Source organism: Carassius carassius, chromosome 21, assembly GCF_963082965.1.
Source record: "Carassius carassius chromosome 21, fCarCar2.1, whole genome shotgun sequence".
Lineage (NCBI taxonomy): Eukaryota > Metazoa > Chordata > Actinopteri > Cypriniformes > Cyprinidae > Carassius > Carassius carassius.
Window position 1 is genome coordinate 4941580 of NC_081775.1, and position 18882 is coordinate 4960461.

The 18882-nt window shown below is 35.4% G+C and overlaps 1 protein-coding gene across 4 annotated transcripts in view; it reads left to right on the forward strand.

The window, feature by feature from the left end:
- The window catches only part of espn (espin), a 73454-nt gene that overhangs the window by 40684 nt on the left and 13888 nt on the right, over positions 1-18882 (forward strand). For 2 of the 4 annotated variants that reach the window (XM_059503057.1, XM_059503059.1), the window contains exons 8-11: positions 1340-1498; positions 8569-8797; positions 12776-12847; positions 17320-17465. In XM_059503057.1, coding sequence (XP_059359040.1) covers positions 1340-1498; positions 8569-8797; positions 12776-12847; positions 17320-17465 — 606 coding nt within the window. Of the gene's footprint in view, positions 1-1336; positions 1499-8568; positions 8798-12775; positions 12848-17319; positions 17466-18882 lie in introns of all 4 variants that reach the window. The other 2 variants (XM_059503056.1, XM_059503058.1) reach the window with 2 other exon arrangements.

Here is an 18882-nt window from a genome sequence, read left to right on the forward strand (position 1 = left end):
TTATTAAGAGTTTATGTGGCTTAGTGTGTCAGGATTGCCTGAAGCAATATGGGATGAAAATTCAGATTCCTTTTCCTAGAATTGTGTTTATAAAATAGCAATGGTTTGTTCCATTTTCAAGCAGTGAAGGAGAATTGTCCAAATTTTGTCTGACAAATTAGACAAATAACACACTCTCTCATAAAAAGTCAATATAAGCCCTTTTTTATGGCGTGAGTGTGTGTGTCTGTGTGTGTGTGGGCAGGAAGAATGTATTCAAATATGTGAAGGTGACATGACATTTCAGTGACAGAAGTTTCCTTAGTGTGACATGCTATAATTCATCTAGAACAATGTTAAACATTTCCTGTAATATAACAATGCATAGTTTTTTGTATTGTTTTTATAAGCATCTGAGAGACTACAGAATGCTACAGTGCAAAAAAGCTACAAATTGATGGTGTAAAATATTCATTAGAAGTCTAAAATATACACTCCCTGACATATATAAGAATGTAAACCTAAAATTGTGTTGTTGCTAAAACAGTTCATAGACATTAGTTGTCACCTCCCCATATTCTAGTATATTTTAATGTATATGTATATTCAGTAAAATGTTTAATATATTTATGTTTTTCTAAGCTAATAAAGTCCTGAAATCGTTTTTTTGTTGACCTATTCCACCCTGCCCACTGTAAAATAATAATAATAATAAATTAAATTAAAAAGTTAACCTAGTTCTCATCGTGCTTTGCTTTAGACTGTATAAGGAGAGTCAATGCTAAAATGAAGCGTTATAAAATGTGTTTTTACACAAGAATTATATAAATAAAAATGTGTTAGAGTAAGTGATAATGTTTTGTCAGGATTTAAAGTTGCTTCTGCTGTGTTAAAGTTAAAAGACCTGTGGTTAGGTCAAAGATGGGGCAAAAACATGACTTTATTTATTCTGCATGCTGCTTTATATAAAACACAATAACTGTACACATACCAATGTAGTGATAATCTTTTTTTTTTTGCTAGTTATATTAACTCAGTTATGTGCACTACTGCTAGCTAACAACTGATGCAAAATATAATTTGTATAATAAGTTAATTTGATGTCTCACATTTTAATGTTTCTGCTCAGTTAAAATTTTAGTTACACAAATTATTTGAGTACAGTTCATAGCGTAAATTAATAAAAAAAAAATATATACTATTGTTAGTGGACTCCTGAAATTAGTTTTTTAAGCGTAAATGCTTTAAGGCAATTTCTCGTTGGGTTTTACAGCTAATTCCACTGTTGAGGGCTGTAGATGAGATTAAGCGCTTGAAATGGCTGATTGTTATAAACATGTGCTGCTCATTTCTCCAGCAGCTGAATCCTGGCGAGGGCCACGAAAGGCTTCGAAGAGTCGACTCTAATCGAAAGTCCCGCAGCTTCAGCAAGCAGCCCAGCACTGGGGATTACTACAAAACCCTGGGTAGCGATCCCGCAGACCAGCACCCCAACAGAGCCATGGCACCCAACGAGGAGGTAAACCTCAGATTCTGTTTCATGGCCGTGTACACGACCAGCCCAAAGGTTTTAAATAGTAAAATGAGTAATGTTGTTTAAAGAAGTCTCTTCTGCCCACCAAGCCTGCATATTATTTGTTCCAAAATGCAGCAAAATGTTTTACTATTTAAAATAAAATAAAAAATCACATTGTTTCAAAGTAAATCCTTTACTATTTAATTTTTAGTGTAACAACATGAGGGTAAAAAATGTCTTGTTTCTGTCTATTTGAAGTTTTAATTTGACAAGAAGCAGTTTAAAAAAAATAAAATAAAAAAGCGCTAAATTTGCTTGACTTGAAGTAATCCCAAGGAATTTAGGGAGAAACATTTGAGACACTTAACTTAGAAATCCATTATGCTAGTAAGCAACTAGTCAATAGTGAGAATTGGTTGCTGTACTTAAGTGTTACCAAACTCTGTCATACTGTATTCAAAAGCATTGTATCAAAGCTTTCTGACTTTCTTCCATGGAACACTAAAGGAGTTATCTAGAAAAATCTCCAAGCTGGTGTTTTCCCTTTAAAAGTGAATGGTGACCACATACATTCCTGGTTCCTGTTTATATATAATATTTGGAAAATAGTAGCTAGCATATTCTTCTAAACCTCTGTGTTACGTGCAAGAAAAGAAAGTTACACTCATGTTTCTCAAAAACGTCATAAGCCTATACTGTAAGAAGATGATAGAGACCACTGGTGCCAAAAGTTTTTACAAAGTTGCAAATAAAAGATGGGATTGCAAATAAAAGAGTGGGAATATGTATTACAAGAAAAGACAGTTTAAGGCTTTTTGCTAAAAAAAAATTACATTGTTTCAAAGTAAATCCTTTACTATTTTATTTTCACTGTAACAAACATGAAGGTAAATGATGACAAAAACATATTTTTTCTGTCTATTTAAAGTTTTGATTCGACAAAAAGAAGTTTAAAAAAATAAAATAAATAAAAAGCGCAAAATAAGTCATTGTGACTTGGCTTTACTTGATTTAAAGTAATCCCAAGGAATTTAAGGAGAAAAATTTGATTATAATAATCCATTAATTATCCAGAGCCATAACATTTACCTCGTGTGATGAAGACACACAATGTGATCTCAGTTAAAAATTTTGTCAAAATGTGATCAATTTAAAAAAAATACTATTGTTAGTGGACTTGATTCTGTTTCATGGCCGTGTACACTACCAGTCTAAAGGTTCTGAATCGTTAAATATGTAATGCTTTTTAAAGAAGTCTCTTCTGCTCACCAAGCCTGCATTTATTTGATCCAAAGTACAGCAAAGAGTTTTACTATTTAAAATAACTGTTATCTATTTGAATAAAATAATAATAATAAGAAATGTTTCTTGAGCAGCAAATCAGCATATTAGAATGATTTCTGAAGGATCGTGTGACACTGAAGACTGGATTGATGATGCTGAGAGTTCAGCTTTGATCACAGGAATATATTACATTTTAAAATATATTCCAAAATAGAAAACTGTTATTTGAAAAGTAAAAAATATGTCGAAATTTTACTGTTTTTGCTGTACTTTAGATCAAATAAATGCAGACTTGGTGAGCAGAAGAGAATTCTTTAAAAAAAAACATTACAAATCTTACTGTACTGTACAAACCCATCCTTTGCGTGACGCTAATCTGCTGTGATTGGTCGATTGGTTTCATCTTAATTTCATCATGCCTGTAATGCCTGTTAAAGCAGTGTTTGTGAGCACAGTGCTGCTTTGTGTACAGCGTTACTGGGGAAACAGTTGTTTTTACCGCTCCTAAAGCCACACCTAGTGCAAAGAATTAATTTGCATTTTCATTTAGACCAACGAGAAAAGACCAACAAGTGGGCATGCAATATGCTAATATTTCATGTTAATGTCAACATGAAACGGCCTGGGATTCATTTTAAAAATGACTTGTTTCAATGATTCAGAGTCGTTTCTTTTGAGAAACTTTATACATGGTGCACTTTCAGATTGAAAACTTTTGAAGATGCTCTCTTCAGTCTAAATCAACCTCGCTCACTCCCTCACCTGTCACATTACAACACAAATCCATGCAAGGTGTGGCAGCCCAGAGTTAGCACTGCAGTTCGGCATTTATTGTACTCATTTTAGGCTGCTGGGTAAACAGTGCTCAGTCTTTTCTTTGTTGTGTTATGTAAGTCTGACGGCTGGGACCTTATTATAACTGCACTTTGACTCATAGGACAGAATACTTTGGGAAATAATATGTTTTTAACATAGCATTTTTTTTTAGACAACAATGATTAATGTAGATTAATGTAATTTTAATTCTGGGTCACACTTTATTTTAAGGTCCAATTCTCGCCATTAACAAGTCATTAACTACGACTTTGCCTCTATAAACTCCTAGTTTGCTGCTATTTTCTGGTATTGGGTAAGATTAGGGATGCAGAATATGGGCATGCAGAATATGTGTTTTATAAGTACTAACAAACAGCCAATATGTTAACAATAACATATCAAGGGAAGTCATGGCCTAGTGGTTAGAGAGTTTGACTCCTAACCCTAGGGTTGTGGGTTTGAGTCTCGGGCTGGCAATACCACGACTGAGGTGCCCTTGAGCAAGGCACCAAACCCCCAACTGCTCCCTGGGCACCGCAGCATAAATGATGACCACTCCTCTGGGTGTGTGTGTGTTCATGGTGTGTGTGTGTGTGTGTGTGTTCACTGCAGTGTGTGTGCACTTTGGATGGGTTAAATGCAGAGCACGAATTCTGAGTGTGGGTCGCCATACTTGGCTGTATGTCACGTCATATAAGCATGCTAGTAAGCAACTAGTCAATAGTGAGAATTGGTTGCTGTACTTAAGTGTTACCAAACTCTGTCATACTGTATTCAAAAGCATTGTATCAAAGCTTTCTGACTTTCTTCCATGGAACACAAAAGGAGTTATCTAGAAAAATCTCCAAGCTGGTGTTTTCCCTTTAAAAGTGAATGGTGACCACATACATTCCTGGTTCCTGTTTATATATAATATTTGGAAAATAGTAGCTAGCATATTCTTCTAAACCTCTGTGTTACGTGCAAGAAAGAAAGTTACACTCATGTTTCTCAAAAACGTCATAAGCCTATACTGTAAGAAGATGATAGAGACCACTGGTGCCAAAAGTTTTTACAAAGTTGCAAATAAAAGATGGGATTGCAAATAAAAGAGTGGGAATATGTATTACAAGAAAAGACAGTTTAAGGCTTTTTGCTTAAAAAAATTACATTGTTTCAAAGTATATCCTTTACTATTTTATTTTCACTGTAACGACATGAAGGTAAATGATGACAAAAACATATTGTTTCTGTCTATTTAAAGTTTTGATTTGACAAAAATAAACATAAATAAAAAGCGCAAAATAAATAATTATGACTTGGCTTGACTTGACTTGAAGTAATCCCAAGGAATTTAAGGAGAAACATTTGAGACACTTAACTTAGAAATCCATTATCCGATCTGTGCTAATTTGTGGGTCAACAACTGTCTCACTTGCATCCTTTTTTTAATGAGAAATTTTTGGAACACATTTGAGACAAATTTGTTACTTGAATAAAAAAAAAAGCAATAACATTTACCTCTTGTGATGAACACACACAATGTGATCTAGAATACATATCAGCATTTCATATGGCCCCTTTCAGCTATCAGATCTAATCTTCATTGAGCCAATTAGATGCCCAGTGGGACGTCTGGCCACTTGATTGAACCAGATGGCACTCCACATGTCCCTCATTAACACGGACATGCGTGTGACATGAAACGCACCATATGCTGGAGACAGTGATGATGGGGGGAGAGAGGGGATAAGTGGCACGTGTGTGGCACGCGTCCAGGAGGCGGGGGTGCGTGGGGTGAAAGGTCAGGGCTTGTTTACGCAGCGTCAGTTATGGGGGGGTCTCTGGGGATGCTCAGTGTAAAGGATTGTGGCTCTTAGCTTAGCAGATGTCCTTTCATTCCATCAAACCACTCAATTAGATCTATTTATGGATTCATTACCAGCTGCAGTGCATATGGTGGGGTGCAGTGGGAGGTTTGTTGGTCAGGGGAAGAGTATTTGTAATGTTATTCTGTCTATGACCATTTTAGTGCCAAAATACCTTTATGTCTGTAAAGCCTGACATGTGAAATAATTTTTATTTTTATTTTTTTATGGAAGTTTATTGAGTTTTTAGACTAAAAAAGCTCTAAAAACTAAACTAGTGGTTTTTTTGTTTGTTTGTTTGTTTGTTTTTTATCACATCTGTATATGCAGAGAACTGAAATGAGTACAAATATAAAATTTTGAAGTTATACAGTTTTGGAGTTGAGATGAAATTTTGATAACTTGTAAATTTATGAGATCTTTATAAACAGACTATTTAAAATAAAATGCTTATAAATGTCATTTGAAATCCTGTATCTCCTAGTATGATATTTAAATGTTTAGTTTAATAATAAAAGCTCTAGATTTAATTGTGGGCAGCAAAACACTTGTAATATGATTAAGAGATGAACAAACAAACATCTCTCATAAACCTGATATATTATATTTGATAATCATGATTATTCTAAAAACTTGTGTACAGATAATAAAGAGGGCTTTTGGCTTTGTGAAAAAAATATATATAGTGATTGGTTTTTATGCCACTCGTGCCATCAAAATACAAAAATTAATGCTTTTTATTTAACAAGTTTCTAAAAAATTTTGCCCAATCAAACACTGGGCAAAACCAGTGTATGTCAGTTTTTACACGTTTCAGAAGAAACAGCTGGACAATTAGTTTACTTGCTTACAGTGATTTATCTATATACTGTACATGACTTTCCTTCTTCAAATTAACACAATTTTTTTTTAGCAAAATAATATATATCTGTGCTTCCATATACAGGAGCTGGTCATATAATTAGAATATCATCAAAAAATTGATTTATTTTACTAATTCCATTCAAAAAGTGAAAATTGTATATTATATTTATTCATTACACACAAACTGATATATTTCAAATGTTTATTTCTTTAAATTTTGATGATTATAACTGAAAACTAAGGGAAATCCCAAATTCAGTTTCTCAGAAAATTAGAATATTGTGAAAAGGTTCAATATTGAAGACTCCTGGTGCCACACTCTAATCAGCTAATTAACTCAAAACACCTGTAAAGCCTCTAAATGGTCTCTCAGTCAAGTTCTGTAGTCTACACAATCATAGGGAAGACTGCTGACTTGACAGTTGTCCAAAAGATGACCATTGACACCTTGCACAAGGAGGGCAAGACACAAAAGGTCATTGCAAAAGAGGCTGGCTGTTCACAGAGCTCTGTGTCCAAGCACATTAATAGAGAGGCGAAGGGAAGGAAAAGATGTGGTAGAAAAAATTGTACAAGCAATAGGGATAACTGCACCCTGGAGAGGACTGTGAAACAAAACCCATTCAAAATGTGGGGGAGATTCACAAAGAGTGGACTGCACCTAGAGTCAGTGCTTCAAGAACCACTACACACAGTTGATGCAAGCATCAAGCATGGGTTTCAGCTGTTGCAATCCTTGTGTCAAGCCACTCTTGAACAACCGACAGCGTCAGAAGCGTCTCGCTTCAAAAAGGACTGAACTGCCGCTGAGTGGTCCACAGTTATGTTCTCTGATGAAAGTAAATTTAGCATTTCCTTTGGAAATCGGGGTCCCAGAGTCTGGAGGAAGAGAGGAGAGGCACACAATCCACATTGCTTGAGGTCCAGTGTAAAGTTTCCACAGTCAGTGATGGTTTGGGGTGCCATGTCATCTGCTGGTGTTGGTCCACAGTGTTTTCTGAGGTCCAAGGTCAACACAGCCATATACCAGGAAGTTTTAGAACACTTCATGCTTCCTGCTGCTGACCAACTTTATGGAGATGCAGATTTCATTTTCCAACAGGACTTGGCACCTGCACACAGTGCCAAATCTACCAGTACCTGGTTTAAGGACCATGGTATCCCTGTTCTTAATTGGCCAGCAAACTCGCCTGACCTTAACCCCATAAAAAATCTGTGTGGTATTGTGAAGAGGAAGATGTGATATGCCAGACCCAAGAATGCAGAAGAGCTGAAGGCCACTATCAGAGAAACCTGGGCTCTCATAACACCTGATCAGTGCCACAGACTGATCGACTCCATGCCACGCCGCATTGCTGCAGTATTTCAGCCAAAAGGAGATCAACTAAGTATTGAGTGCTGTACATGCTCATACTTTTCATTTTTATACTTTTTAGTTGGCCAAGATTTCTAAAAATCCTTTCTTTGTATTGGTCTTAAGTAAAATTTACATTTTCAGAGATACTGAATTTGGGATTTTCCTTAGCTGTCAGTTATAATCATCAACATTAAAAGAAATTAACATTTGAAATATATCAGTCTGTGTGTAATGAATGAATATAATATAAAAGTTTAGCTTTTTCAATGGGATTAGTAAAATAAATCAACTTTTTGATGCTATTCTAATTATATGACCAGCACCTGTATAATGCAAGTGAATGGGCACCATAATGTTGGTGCTTCAAAAAGCACACACAGACATCAGGACAACCCCAGTGGAAGAATCAGCATCTTCTGAAGTGAAATTATGGGTGTGTGTATAAACAAATTCATTGCTTCTGGACAAACTTCAAGAGAGGATCTAGTGTGTGTTTGATGTAAATGTAAGCATGAAGCTTGACATATAGTAATCATCAAAATCAAAATCAAATAACTCAACCCTTTTGTAAAAGTGACTGTAATACTGATTTAATATTTGTGTTTTTCTTACACACACTTTTTTACACACACAGTTTTACTATAAAAAAACATTGATTCGTCTAATGGGGTCATATTATTGTCACACTATCATGGGTTTATGTGTTTCTCAATATGTGGACTCACAGAGAGGTTCTTTTTGTACAAATGGTGTTTATCAAAAGAAAGAAAGTCATGAACATACAGGATTGCATGATGTTGAGTAACTGATATGACCATTTTCATTGTTTGGCTCATCTGTTAGAAAACCAGTAGTAAATATTTGAACATGGAAATCTATGGCACTCATCCCTGTTCTCTCGACAGGGTTCTGCACTGTTGGAGGAAGCAGCAGACACAGCGCCTGCTCCGGAGAACGGGACGGGAAACACAGAGGATCTACCCCTTCCTCCTCCACCACCTCCCCCACCTGCCAGCACCTTCATCCCGACTCCACCTCCTCCTCCACCTCTTCCATCAGAGCTGCCCCCTCCTCCTCCACCCAGCAGCAGCGCACCGGCCCCTGCCCAGCGCCGCATGTCTTCCTCCTCCAGCAGTGAGTACTGATCAGCCACACTATTCTGTTTGCACTCTCTAAGTAAATGGCAGTATGAAGCATTTAAAGAGGTCATGTATTGAAATTATTGATTTAAAACACAAGACTGCTGTTGCAGTTTCAGTGCTAACCAAAATGATTAGAACACTAGTATTTTGAGCAGCCAAAACATGGTTTTAAGTCAGTTTTTTCTATATTTTGCTGTGGCAACGTCTCCAAGATGCTTCAAGAAATCTATCTGCAAAGCTCCCTGAAAAACTGTGTGCACCGAGGGCAAAAGCTGCTTTAAAAACACAAACCATGCTCACACCAAATGCTGATTTAAGTTAGTTAATAGAAGTTAATTGATAAACAAAATCTATTTATGAAATTATTTTTCACAGCATCCTCATTTTACAGCAGTTTTTCACAAGTGTCTAAAACTTTTAACAGCACTGTAGCTTAGCCGATAGTTTTCTTGAAGCATCTTGGAGACGTTGCCACAGTTTTTCTGGATTGAGTCTGTCTCAGTTTGTTCTGTTTCTTCATGTTATTCCAGACAGACTGATGATGATCAGATCAGATCTCTGTGTGGAGCACTGGCTGCTGTCAGACAAAAATCTCACTGGATTATTACAATTAAACAGATATTTTCTGCTGACACACTACATCCAAAGATAGGAATAAGTAACTGACTTAAAACCATTTTTTAAAACCACCCGTTCAGGGAAAGAGTTAGCGATCTGAGGTGACATGGTCAACATCAACCACAACCATGGCTCAGCTTTATGCAAATCATGTTGCATAATGAGCAGCAATGCAATGTAGAAACTACTGATGGGAGTGTAGACAGTGGTCTGCCACCTGATACAGTTAGACTGGATACGCTGATCTGCTAGCCTAACAGCACAGAGATTTAGCCCGGCTTTTATGAATGTATGACCTTCACCGTTGGTAATGTGAACACCACTTATGACTCATAAAGGCCTTAAGTTATAATTGACTGACCTCTTCATCTGTGAAACAATGCTTAGGGGTTATGCATTCAACCCTTTCACTTGTTTGACTCATTTGTTCCTGATTTGTTGCTCAATTATTGTCCATTTCTATTGGCACTCAGTGATTAATAATAATGTTGCTTCCTAATATTTTTTTGATACTATTTTTTAAAATAGGTCTTTGATGGATAGAAATTTCAAAAGAACACTTACTTATCCCAAAGTTTCCACAATTTCTTTTTAAATAAATAAGCAGCAAAAAAATGTTTTCAGCACCGAAAATAATCAAGAAATGTTTCTTAAACAGCAAATCAGCACATTAGAATAATTTCTAAAGGATCATGTGACACTGAAGACTGGAGTAATGATGCTGAAAATACAGCTGCGCATCACAGGAGTAAAATTTGTAAAATAATTTTAAATTGAATACAGTTGAAAATATGTAACAATATTTCACAATCTTACTGTTTTACTGTATTTTCAATCAAATAAATGTGGCCTAGGTGAGCAAAGACACTAGACTGGTAGTGTACATGATACGACAGATACGATGAAGTCAAATATTGGCAACTGAATGATTGTATGTGGTAATATGACAGTATATCTCAGAAGTTGTACCTAACAAAGAATATCCCTTTATTTAAAGAACTTAAAATATTTAACATGAAAATATTTAACAGGAATGGTGTGAGTGCTCTGGTGTCACACCAGAGGTCGTGTTTGGGTTTGCATAAAATCCATCTTTTTACTTAAGTACAAGATATGGGTGTCATACCATTAAATATTTTTAATATGACTGACTTTGCATTTAATGCAACATTGCAAGTTACTAATTATTCTATAACACTCTCATTGTACAGAAAGAGAGCAAAGTAGGTTTACATTATCAAAGAACATTTTCAGTTCAGTCCAGCGAGTTCAAGAACTCTCAGAAGCTCCCATAATAATCACTAACGCTGTTTACAGTGTGAAATAAATATCTGATGAGAGAATTAGCCAGAGAATTCAGTCAGCCAACACGTCATAAGGGTCATTTTCTTTAATTAAAAAAATTCATTGATGTGTGGTTTGTTAGGATAATAGGACAATATTTGGCCGAGAAACAACCATTTGAAAATCTGGAATCTGAGGTAAAAAAAAAAAAAAAATCTAAATACTGAGAAAATCACCTTTAAAGTTGTCCAAATGAAGTTCTTAGCAATGCAGATTACTAATTCAAATGTAAGATTTTATATATATTTACATTAGGAATTTTACAAAAAAATTTGTGGAACATGAATTTTACTTAATGTCTAAATGATTTTTGGCATAAAAGAAAAATCAATAATTCTGACCCATAAAATGTATTTTTGTCTATTGCTACAAATATACCCCAGTGACTTAAGATTGGTTTTGTGCTCCAGGGTCACACACACACATACACACACACATATATATATATATATATATATATATATATAGTTTACAGCACAAACTACGCATTTCACCCAAAATTGTTTGGTGTGATATGATTCCAGATGTAGTGGGGGGCAAGCCCTAGAAGCGCCCCTGCAGCCACAAGGTAAATCTTACGAAGTTCTAGCCTGTTAATGTGAGATCTGGCGGCCTGCTCCTTCCAAAGTCTGTTTACGAATTCATGCACATGGGCTATTGTTACTTTGAATCGGTTTTGTGTTCTGCCATTTACTTAATTGTTCTTCCTCCAAGGGATACTTGACATGTCTTCGGGACAAGACAATATCCGTGATGTGTTGTGCAATTCAGTGTTATGTCAGGGAAATGAAGCGCTGGCTGTGCATCGTCCTTTTGAATATTTGTTGTGGCCTGCAAATAACACACAAACAGAGAACCCAACACTTTCTAGCTGGCCAGCTGATTTCCTTTTTCTCTTGCAACAGTTGGTGCTTTAAGGTTTATTAGGTTAAGGTTAAGATTTTATTAAAAAGGTATTGTTTTATTCAAACATTCTTTTACAATTACTAAAAGATCACGTGACACTGAAGACTGGAGTAATGGCTCCAGTGCATCTCAAAAGTAAATTACATTTTTAAATATATTTAAATAAATAAAATCAAATTGTTCACAAAATGACTGTTTTTGCTGTATATTTAGTCAAACTATTGCAGTCTTGGTGAACATAGGAGACTTTAATAAATAAATAAGTAAATATTCCAAACTTTTGACCGGTAGTAGTAGTCATAACCCTATGTACTAAACTTTATTGCAGATTTTTGGTCATATTTTATTACTGATTGAGAAGAGGTGTGCAAGTCCTTTTCTAAGCAATTTTTTACCCACCCAATGATAAAACAGGTAAAAATGGCTTGGGCCAATAAGCAAGCCCATAAAACATTGCAACCTGCTAGAAACCACGCAAGGCATCCTTGCAGCAACTCAGCAATTCCACTGTAACAGACACAACTCAAAAAAGCAACCACCTAGCAACGCTCTAGTAACGCTCCTGAATTCATGAGAAGCTACCAAGATGACCTAGCAACTACTTAGATTACCCTACACACATTAAAATATCCCAGAACACCTCAGCAACTGCAAAACAAATACACAGCAACCAAATAAGCAGCTTGAAGGCAAGTTTTATAAAAGCAAGCACTTAAGTCAATGTAGAAATCTAGTGTTTAGTTGCCTTGGTCTATTTTTTTACTGACATTATAAGCATTTCCAGTCAAATACTTTCAGAACAAGTATAGGACTCTCAGTTATCTATAGAGCACTCTTGACCACAAGTTTCAAAATAAATAAGGCACAACTACATGGTTGTATGTAGTAAAGAGACAAACAGGTTGCCAAAACAATGTTGTGTTTCATTGGGGTTTTTTTTTGATTGTTCATCTCCTCGCTTTCCTTCCTGTATTTGTCATCCTCTCATCGTCTGCATCTGTCTTCACCACACCTGTCTGCCTGGATCTGTCTCTCTCTGCTTTGCATGGACGCTTTCTGGCTTTCCATATTCTTCTCTTTTCATGACGCAATCGCTTTAAAGAAGGGGATCTCTCCTCTACTCATCTGTCTCCCTCTGTCGCCCCTGCTCCAGAAACTCTCCGGCAGAGGAAGAGTAAGTATTTTCCCCCAGCCTCATTATGTGTGTGTGTGTGTGTGTGTGTGTGTGTGTGTGTGTTTGTATTTATGTCTCATTCTTTACTCCAATTTTTCTCTTTTCCTTCATCGAGAGAACTGAGTGTGTCGTTTATTTGGCTACTGGACCACAAGCTGAAGTAAATCCAGTATTTTAAATATTACCATGCACTTATACTTCTCCCTTCAGATAGCCAAAGAAACCACAGCACCCAGCGTGATTTTTCTGTGATCCCAGTTGCGATCAGCCCACAGAATTCCCAAATGCTACGGGGACTCTGGCACATCAGCTGTGATTGTTAATATAGCGCAGCTACATTGGTTGATGAAATTGTGTGGCGAGTGAGTTCGTTTTGTGGCCTAAACCAAACATTGTAACAAATACAATAAAGTCAACATGAAATGACATTCACAGCCGATTTTTCTGATGTATTTCTGACAGTGTTGGGGAAAGTTACTGTATTTTCCGGACTATAAGTCGCACTTTTTTTCATAGTTTTGCTGGTCCTGCAACTTATAGTCAGATGCGACTTATTTATCAAAATTAATTTGACATGAACCGAGATAAATGAACCAACAGAAAACATTACCATCTACAGCCGCGAGAGGGCGCTCTATGCTGCCAGAGATGCTGCTCAGTGCTCCCTACACTAAGCAGCATATAGCGCCCTCTCGTGGCTTGGGACGGTAATGTTTTCTCTTGGTTCTTGGTTCTAAATGAATGCGACTTATAGTCCAGTGCGACTTATATATGTTTTTTTTTTTTTCCTCATGACGAATTTTTTGACTGAAGCGACTTATAGTCCGAAAAATACGGTACTTTTGAAAGTAATGCATTGTAATACTGTGGTACTCCATAAAAAAGTAACTAATTGCATTACTTAATTACTTATGGAAAGTAATGCATCACATTACTTTTGCTTTACTTTTAGTAACCTAAGCTAGCCTTGTTTTTGTATTTGTTAAAAATTTCTAAGTTTTTCTTTTGGCAACTATAAAGGCCCTTTCATATAAAAAGTGAAATTAATAAGCCTCAGACTGACGGGAGAAACTTTTCACCTTACTCCCGATTTCTCTCAACACATGACAAGAGAGGAGTCAGTGAATAAATGGGAAAACAAGGTAATAATAAAGAAAACTAACTCAGGTATTTTCTTGTATATTTAAAAGTAATGCGTTACACTACTAGTTGCCTGAGAAAGTAATCTAATTACATAACTCACATTACTCCCAACGACTTTTCTAAAAAGTGGGTGTGCCATACCAGAATGAAGCCAGATGATTGGTTGACAGCTAAGAGGGCTTGATGACATCAGAAAATAAGGAAAGTTGTTTTAGACACAGAGGAAGCTGTTTTATGTTTTGATGAAAGTAAATACAATGCACTGATGTATTGTATGAAGTAAATATGATGTGAATTTTGATTTCATGTTGACTCATCCTCATAAAAAAATCCATGTGGAATTAAAACCATTTACATCTTGGAATAAACTGTTGAGTTTACAAGCTGTTCATCTATTAAAGTGCCATGTTTTGACGTTGGCCTGCGTATAGTGAGTAATGTTTTGATGAATGAGTAGAAAGGTGTGTAAACAGTGGGCGGTCTTATTGACTTGCTCTGCCGTCAACGCACGCCTTCATCCTGCCACATCATTCCTCGCTAGGCACAGCTATTGTGAACATCCTGATCCTCTTTTTTACTGCTCATATGCAGGCTCAAGTTCTTCTGATTGCCTTTGTTTAAGTTAAATTAAATTAAAGTGATATTTAGCTGCAGGTCATGACTGAAGATTTGCCAAGTCAAAGTTGAAGGTAACGTATATTGCATTCGTTGTAAGCTATATGATGATACATTTTTACTAGCAATAGGTCACGTTGGGCAAAGTATCTAAAAATATTATCAATTATGTTTTTTGATACTTTCAGCTTTTTGATTATTTTCTTTCGAAGCTTATTTACACTGAAGTGGCTAAAGGAGCACGAGGAATGATATACAAGCATTTTCAATTATATGCCATCGATATAATAATTACCAGCAATATTTGCCTACATATTATTTGATTAAATACTTGGATGTATGTGTTAACATTTTGAGTGATGTCAGAAATCTTTAGATTCTGATTAGTTTAATCTTTTTTTTTATGTTGGACCTCTTTCGGTGAGCCAACACAGTTGAAAAATTGTGTATTGTAGTCTTGGCCATATTTTCTTCTTTTGCTAATGTTTTTTTTGAGGATTAGGGCATGTCACACAACCTGTCCATGTCAGCACTGATAATAATCAGAAATGTTTCTTAAAATCAGGATATTAGAATGATTTCTGAAGGATCGTGTGACTCTGAAATCAGTTATGTAAATAGAAAACAGTTATTTTAAATATGTAACAGTATTTCACAATCATACTGTAATTTCAATCAAGTATTTTCAATTTCACTTATTTGGTCTAGTTTCTACCACGTTACAATTAATTTGTTCCAAAATACTGCAGAGTTTGCACACACATCCCTTTAAAAGTTAATAAACATGTAGTTTTGCTATTGTATCTGTGAACAATTTTATGGCTAGTTCCATTTTATTATTTTCATTTGTTTGTTCTTAGCTGGTCTTGTTTGCTGGCCTTAAACAGGTTTTCTATAATTAGGATTAGACCAATTTTAACCAGCTAAGAAGCCATCTTAGTATGGTTTATTTATTTATTTTAGTGCTGTCAAACAATTAATAGCGATTAATGGCATCCAAAATAAAAGTTTTGTTTACATAATATATGGGTGTGTACTGTGTATATTAATTATGTATATATAAATACAAACATATGCATGTAAATATTTACGAAAAATATGTAACGTTCATTTGTTAAATGTATTTATAATTATATCATATATAAATACGTTTAACAAATCAACGTTACATATTTTTCTTAAATATTTACATGCATATGTTTGTATTTATATACAGTATACATAATTAATATACACAGACATATATTATGTAAATAAAAACGTATTTTGGATGCGATTAATCGCGATTAATCATTTGACATTACTAATTTATTTATGTATTTTTAGTGGGGAATATCTTTGCATGGTCATTTGTAGGATATGAATGGATTTATAAGCATCAGAACATCAACAGAAAAGGCCTTGTTCTGGGCCTGTGGTTCTGTCACGTTTATGTGAGACTCTGTAAATCCACTGGAGAGCTGGAGGACGGCTGATTCAGTGAGAGTGAGGAGAGGACGTAAGGTCAGCGAGTGGACTTCAAATCCAGCTCCAATTTGGCAGCCGTTTCTTGTCAGAGTTGATTAGCGCTGATCCGTTCAGACTTCCCCCAACTGTGATGAGCCACCGGCTGTAATGAACGCACTGGTGTTTGTTCTTGTGGGAAGAGAGGAGAGCTTGTAGATCTACTGTAGGTCTAAGAAGACTTTTCCATGACCACAGCTATGACAAAACAATAGCACGTCTGTTACGAGACACTCTGGAGATTTAAATCAAAAACAACAGGTGATGCACGTTTATTTGATTATTTCTTTAGCACTATTGTGGGTCGTTTATTTCAGTTCATATGTTGAAGAAGAAAATCATTTATGCTAATAGTTTGAGTAGTTATAAATATAAATCCATATATTTTAGTTATTATATTTCAGTTTTTATTTCTTATTCAATTTATTTAATCATTATTTTTCAAGGGACTTTCTGCAGGGTAGATTTATGCTCTATCTATACCTTTAGCTATTTATTTATATTTAGAAAGTATTTTGTGGATTAAACACTCTGCTTATACGTAAATGTAATTTGTTTTATTTATTAAGTTTTGTCGTCGTCGTCGTTGTTGTTTCACATTGTTACATTTGTAAATATAATTGGATAAAATCATATTAAAGCGGCAAAATGAATGTGTGGATTTTTTAGAGATTGATGAAAGATCTTTTGTTTCCTGGCACTTGGACCAAAGCAGAGGCCACGTTTGGTCAAGTAGATTATGTTATATAATAATCTTTAATTGAATAAGTTCCATATTTTCCCATCATACGTCTCATAAAATCCCATTTGCCAGCCACTGTTGTTCTTCCAGTGAGATTCACCAAACTTGCTGTAAAGAGTTATGCATATTACATTATACACATCAGTGGTCAGAGCAATCGAATGCGTTGTAGATTTGAAATCATTTTGATGGCCGAAACTTCAACAAAGGCCTGATCTTTTCTTTGTTCGTTTTTCTTCAAACTGAGTCTTTTCTCTTTTTTTATACTTAATTCAGTGAGTGGATTCATTTCATTGGTAACTATTTAGTACCAGCACATGAGTTAGTGACTGCTTTAGACTTTTGTTTAGACCTCTGTGGTTTTGAATTAAATATTTAGAGGAGAAGCTTGTCCGGAGTGTCTCTCTCTCTCTCTTTCTCTTCATGCATCCATCCATCCTGGCTCAATTTCCCTCTGTCTTTATCACAGGCAATAAATCCTTCAACATGATGTCCCCCACTGGAGATAATTCTGAGCTTCTGGCCGAAATTAAAGCTGGGCCAAAACTGAAGCCAACACCTCAGAGTAAAGGCTACACGACCGTCTTCTCTAACAGCGGCACAGCAGGGAACAATGTAGGTCACGCTCCCTTACTTTCACTGATTTACTTCTGACCTATGAGGTGAAAACATTTCTTGGAGAGCCTTACAATATGAGGCTGCATTTCCTGAAGTCTGTCAGGAACTTTGTTATTATCATTACTTATGAGCTTGTTTTGAGCTTTATGTTTATTCCTAATGGTAAATCTCATAAATTAAAAGTTCTTTATCTCATGAAATGAGTTATAGCGGTTGTCTACTTGCAACCTTTGATCTCTCATTTGAGTGTGACAGAGATGTGATGCAATAGTGTTTTTCTATTAGAAATGCTAACGACTATCAATAGACTCAAAAGCCAAGTTGGATATGGCACATGAAATGGACAGTAGTCCTTGTTTTCATTTCCAGTCATCATTATAAAGATGGATACATTAAAATATAGATCAGCATTCCCAAAAAATAAAAATGTACATTTTATGGCCACAAAAAATGATGAAATAATCCAGAACAAAGTTAGTTTCAGGGTATAAAGTTGCAGTTTGGATCATTATTAGAGTGCAGTTGCGTGATCTGACACCAAATCCATTGTCCGGGATAATTCAGGCAGACTAGTTTGAAGCTTGTGTAACTCGGTTATGGGCGATGCAACACAATAGCACACATTTATTAAAGTTGGGTAATTGAGGAAATGACAGAGGGGCATTCAAATCTTGTTTAGCTACCTTAATTTGCTGAGAATTTCAAGAAATAGATGACATCATCAGAAATAAAGTGCAAAAGCTGTCACTGGGACGGAATAAAGGCATTTTAGTATCTTAAAGGTACATATTCCTAGCTAAACGAAAACATTCTGAAAATGTACCACCCCATTAACTGCTTTTGTACCGTTTTTCTGAGAGTGTACGGCAAAGAACAAACAAAAAGTGAAATATAATTTTTTTTTAATTTTATGGTGATTTTAAGTTATCTATTTATGTTGTTTATTTTCTTCTTTGTCCTATTTATTGAAGACCTAATAAAGAGCAATTAATTAATGTAATTCCAGAACACTGTGAACACAGTCATACTATAATGCCAAAAATAACTTTATTTTACAAAGAATGTTTTGTTCTTTAGTTCTTTGGAAGATCATTATTGTATCGGTGCGCTAAAGAACCCTGAAACTAATACACTGATCTCAAGAACCTTTAATGCATTGTTTAAACAGTATTTTTTAAATTTCCAAAGGACTCAAGAACCTTTAACAGTGAAAAATGGTTTTTGATAAGTATAGCAGACACATCAAAAAATTGTATCTTCCTATGAATTTAAACTCGTTCCATAATTGATGGACTTTACACAGTTATTGAACCAAACTAAATCAACAATGAACTAATTTCGTCTGACTCATTGTCTACCATTGTCTTTTCAGACTAAATTCTGTTTGCATCATTGAATCATTATTTTCCTGTTT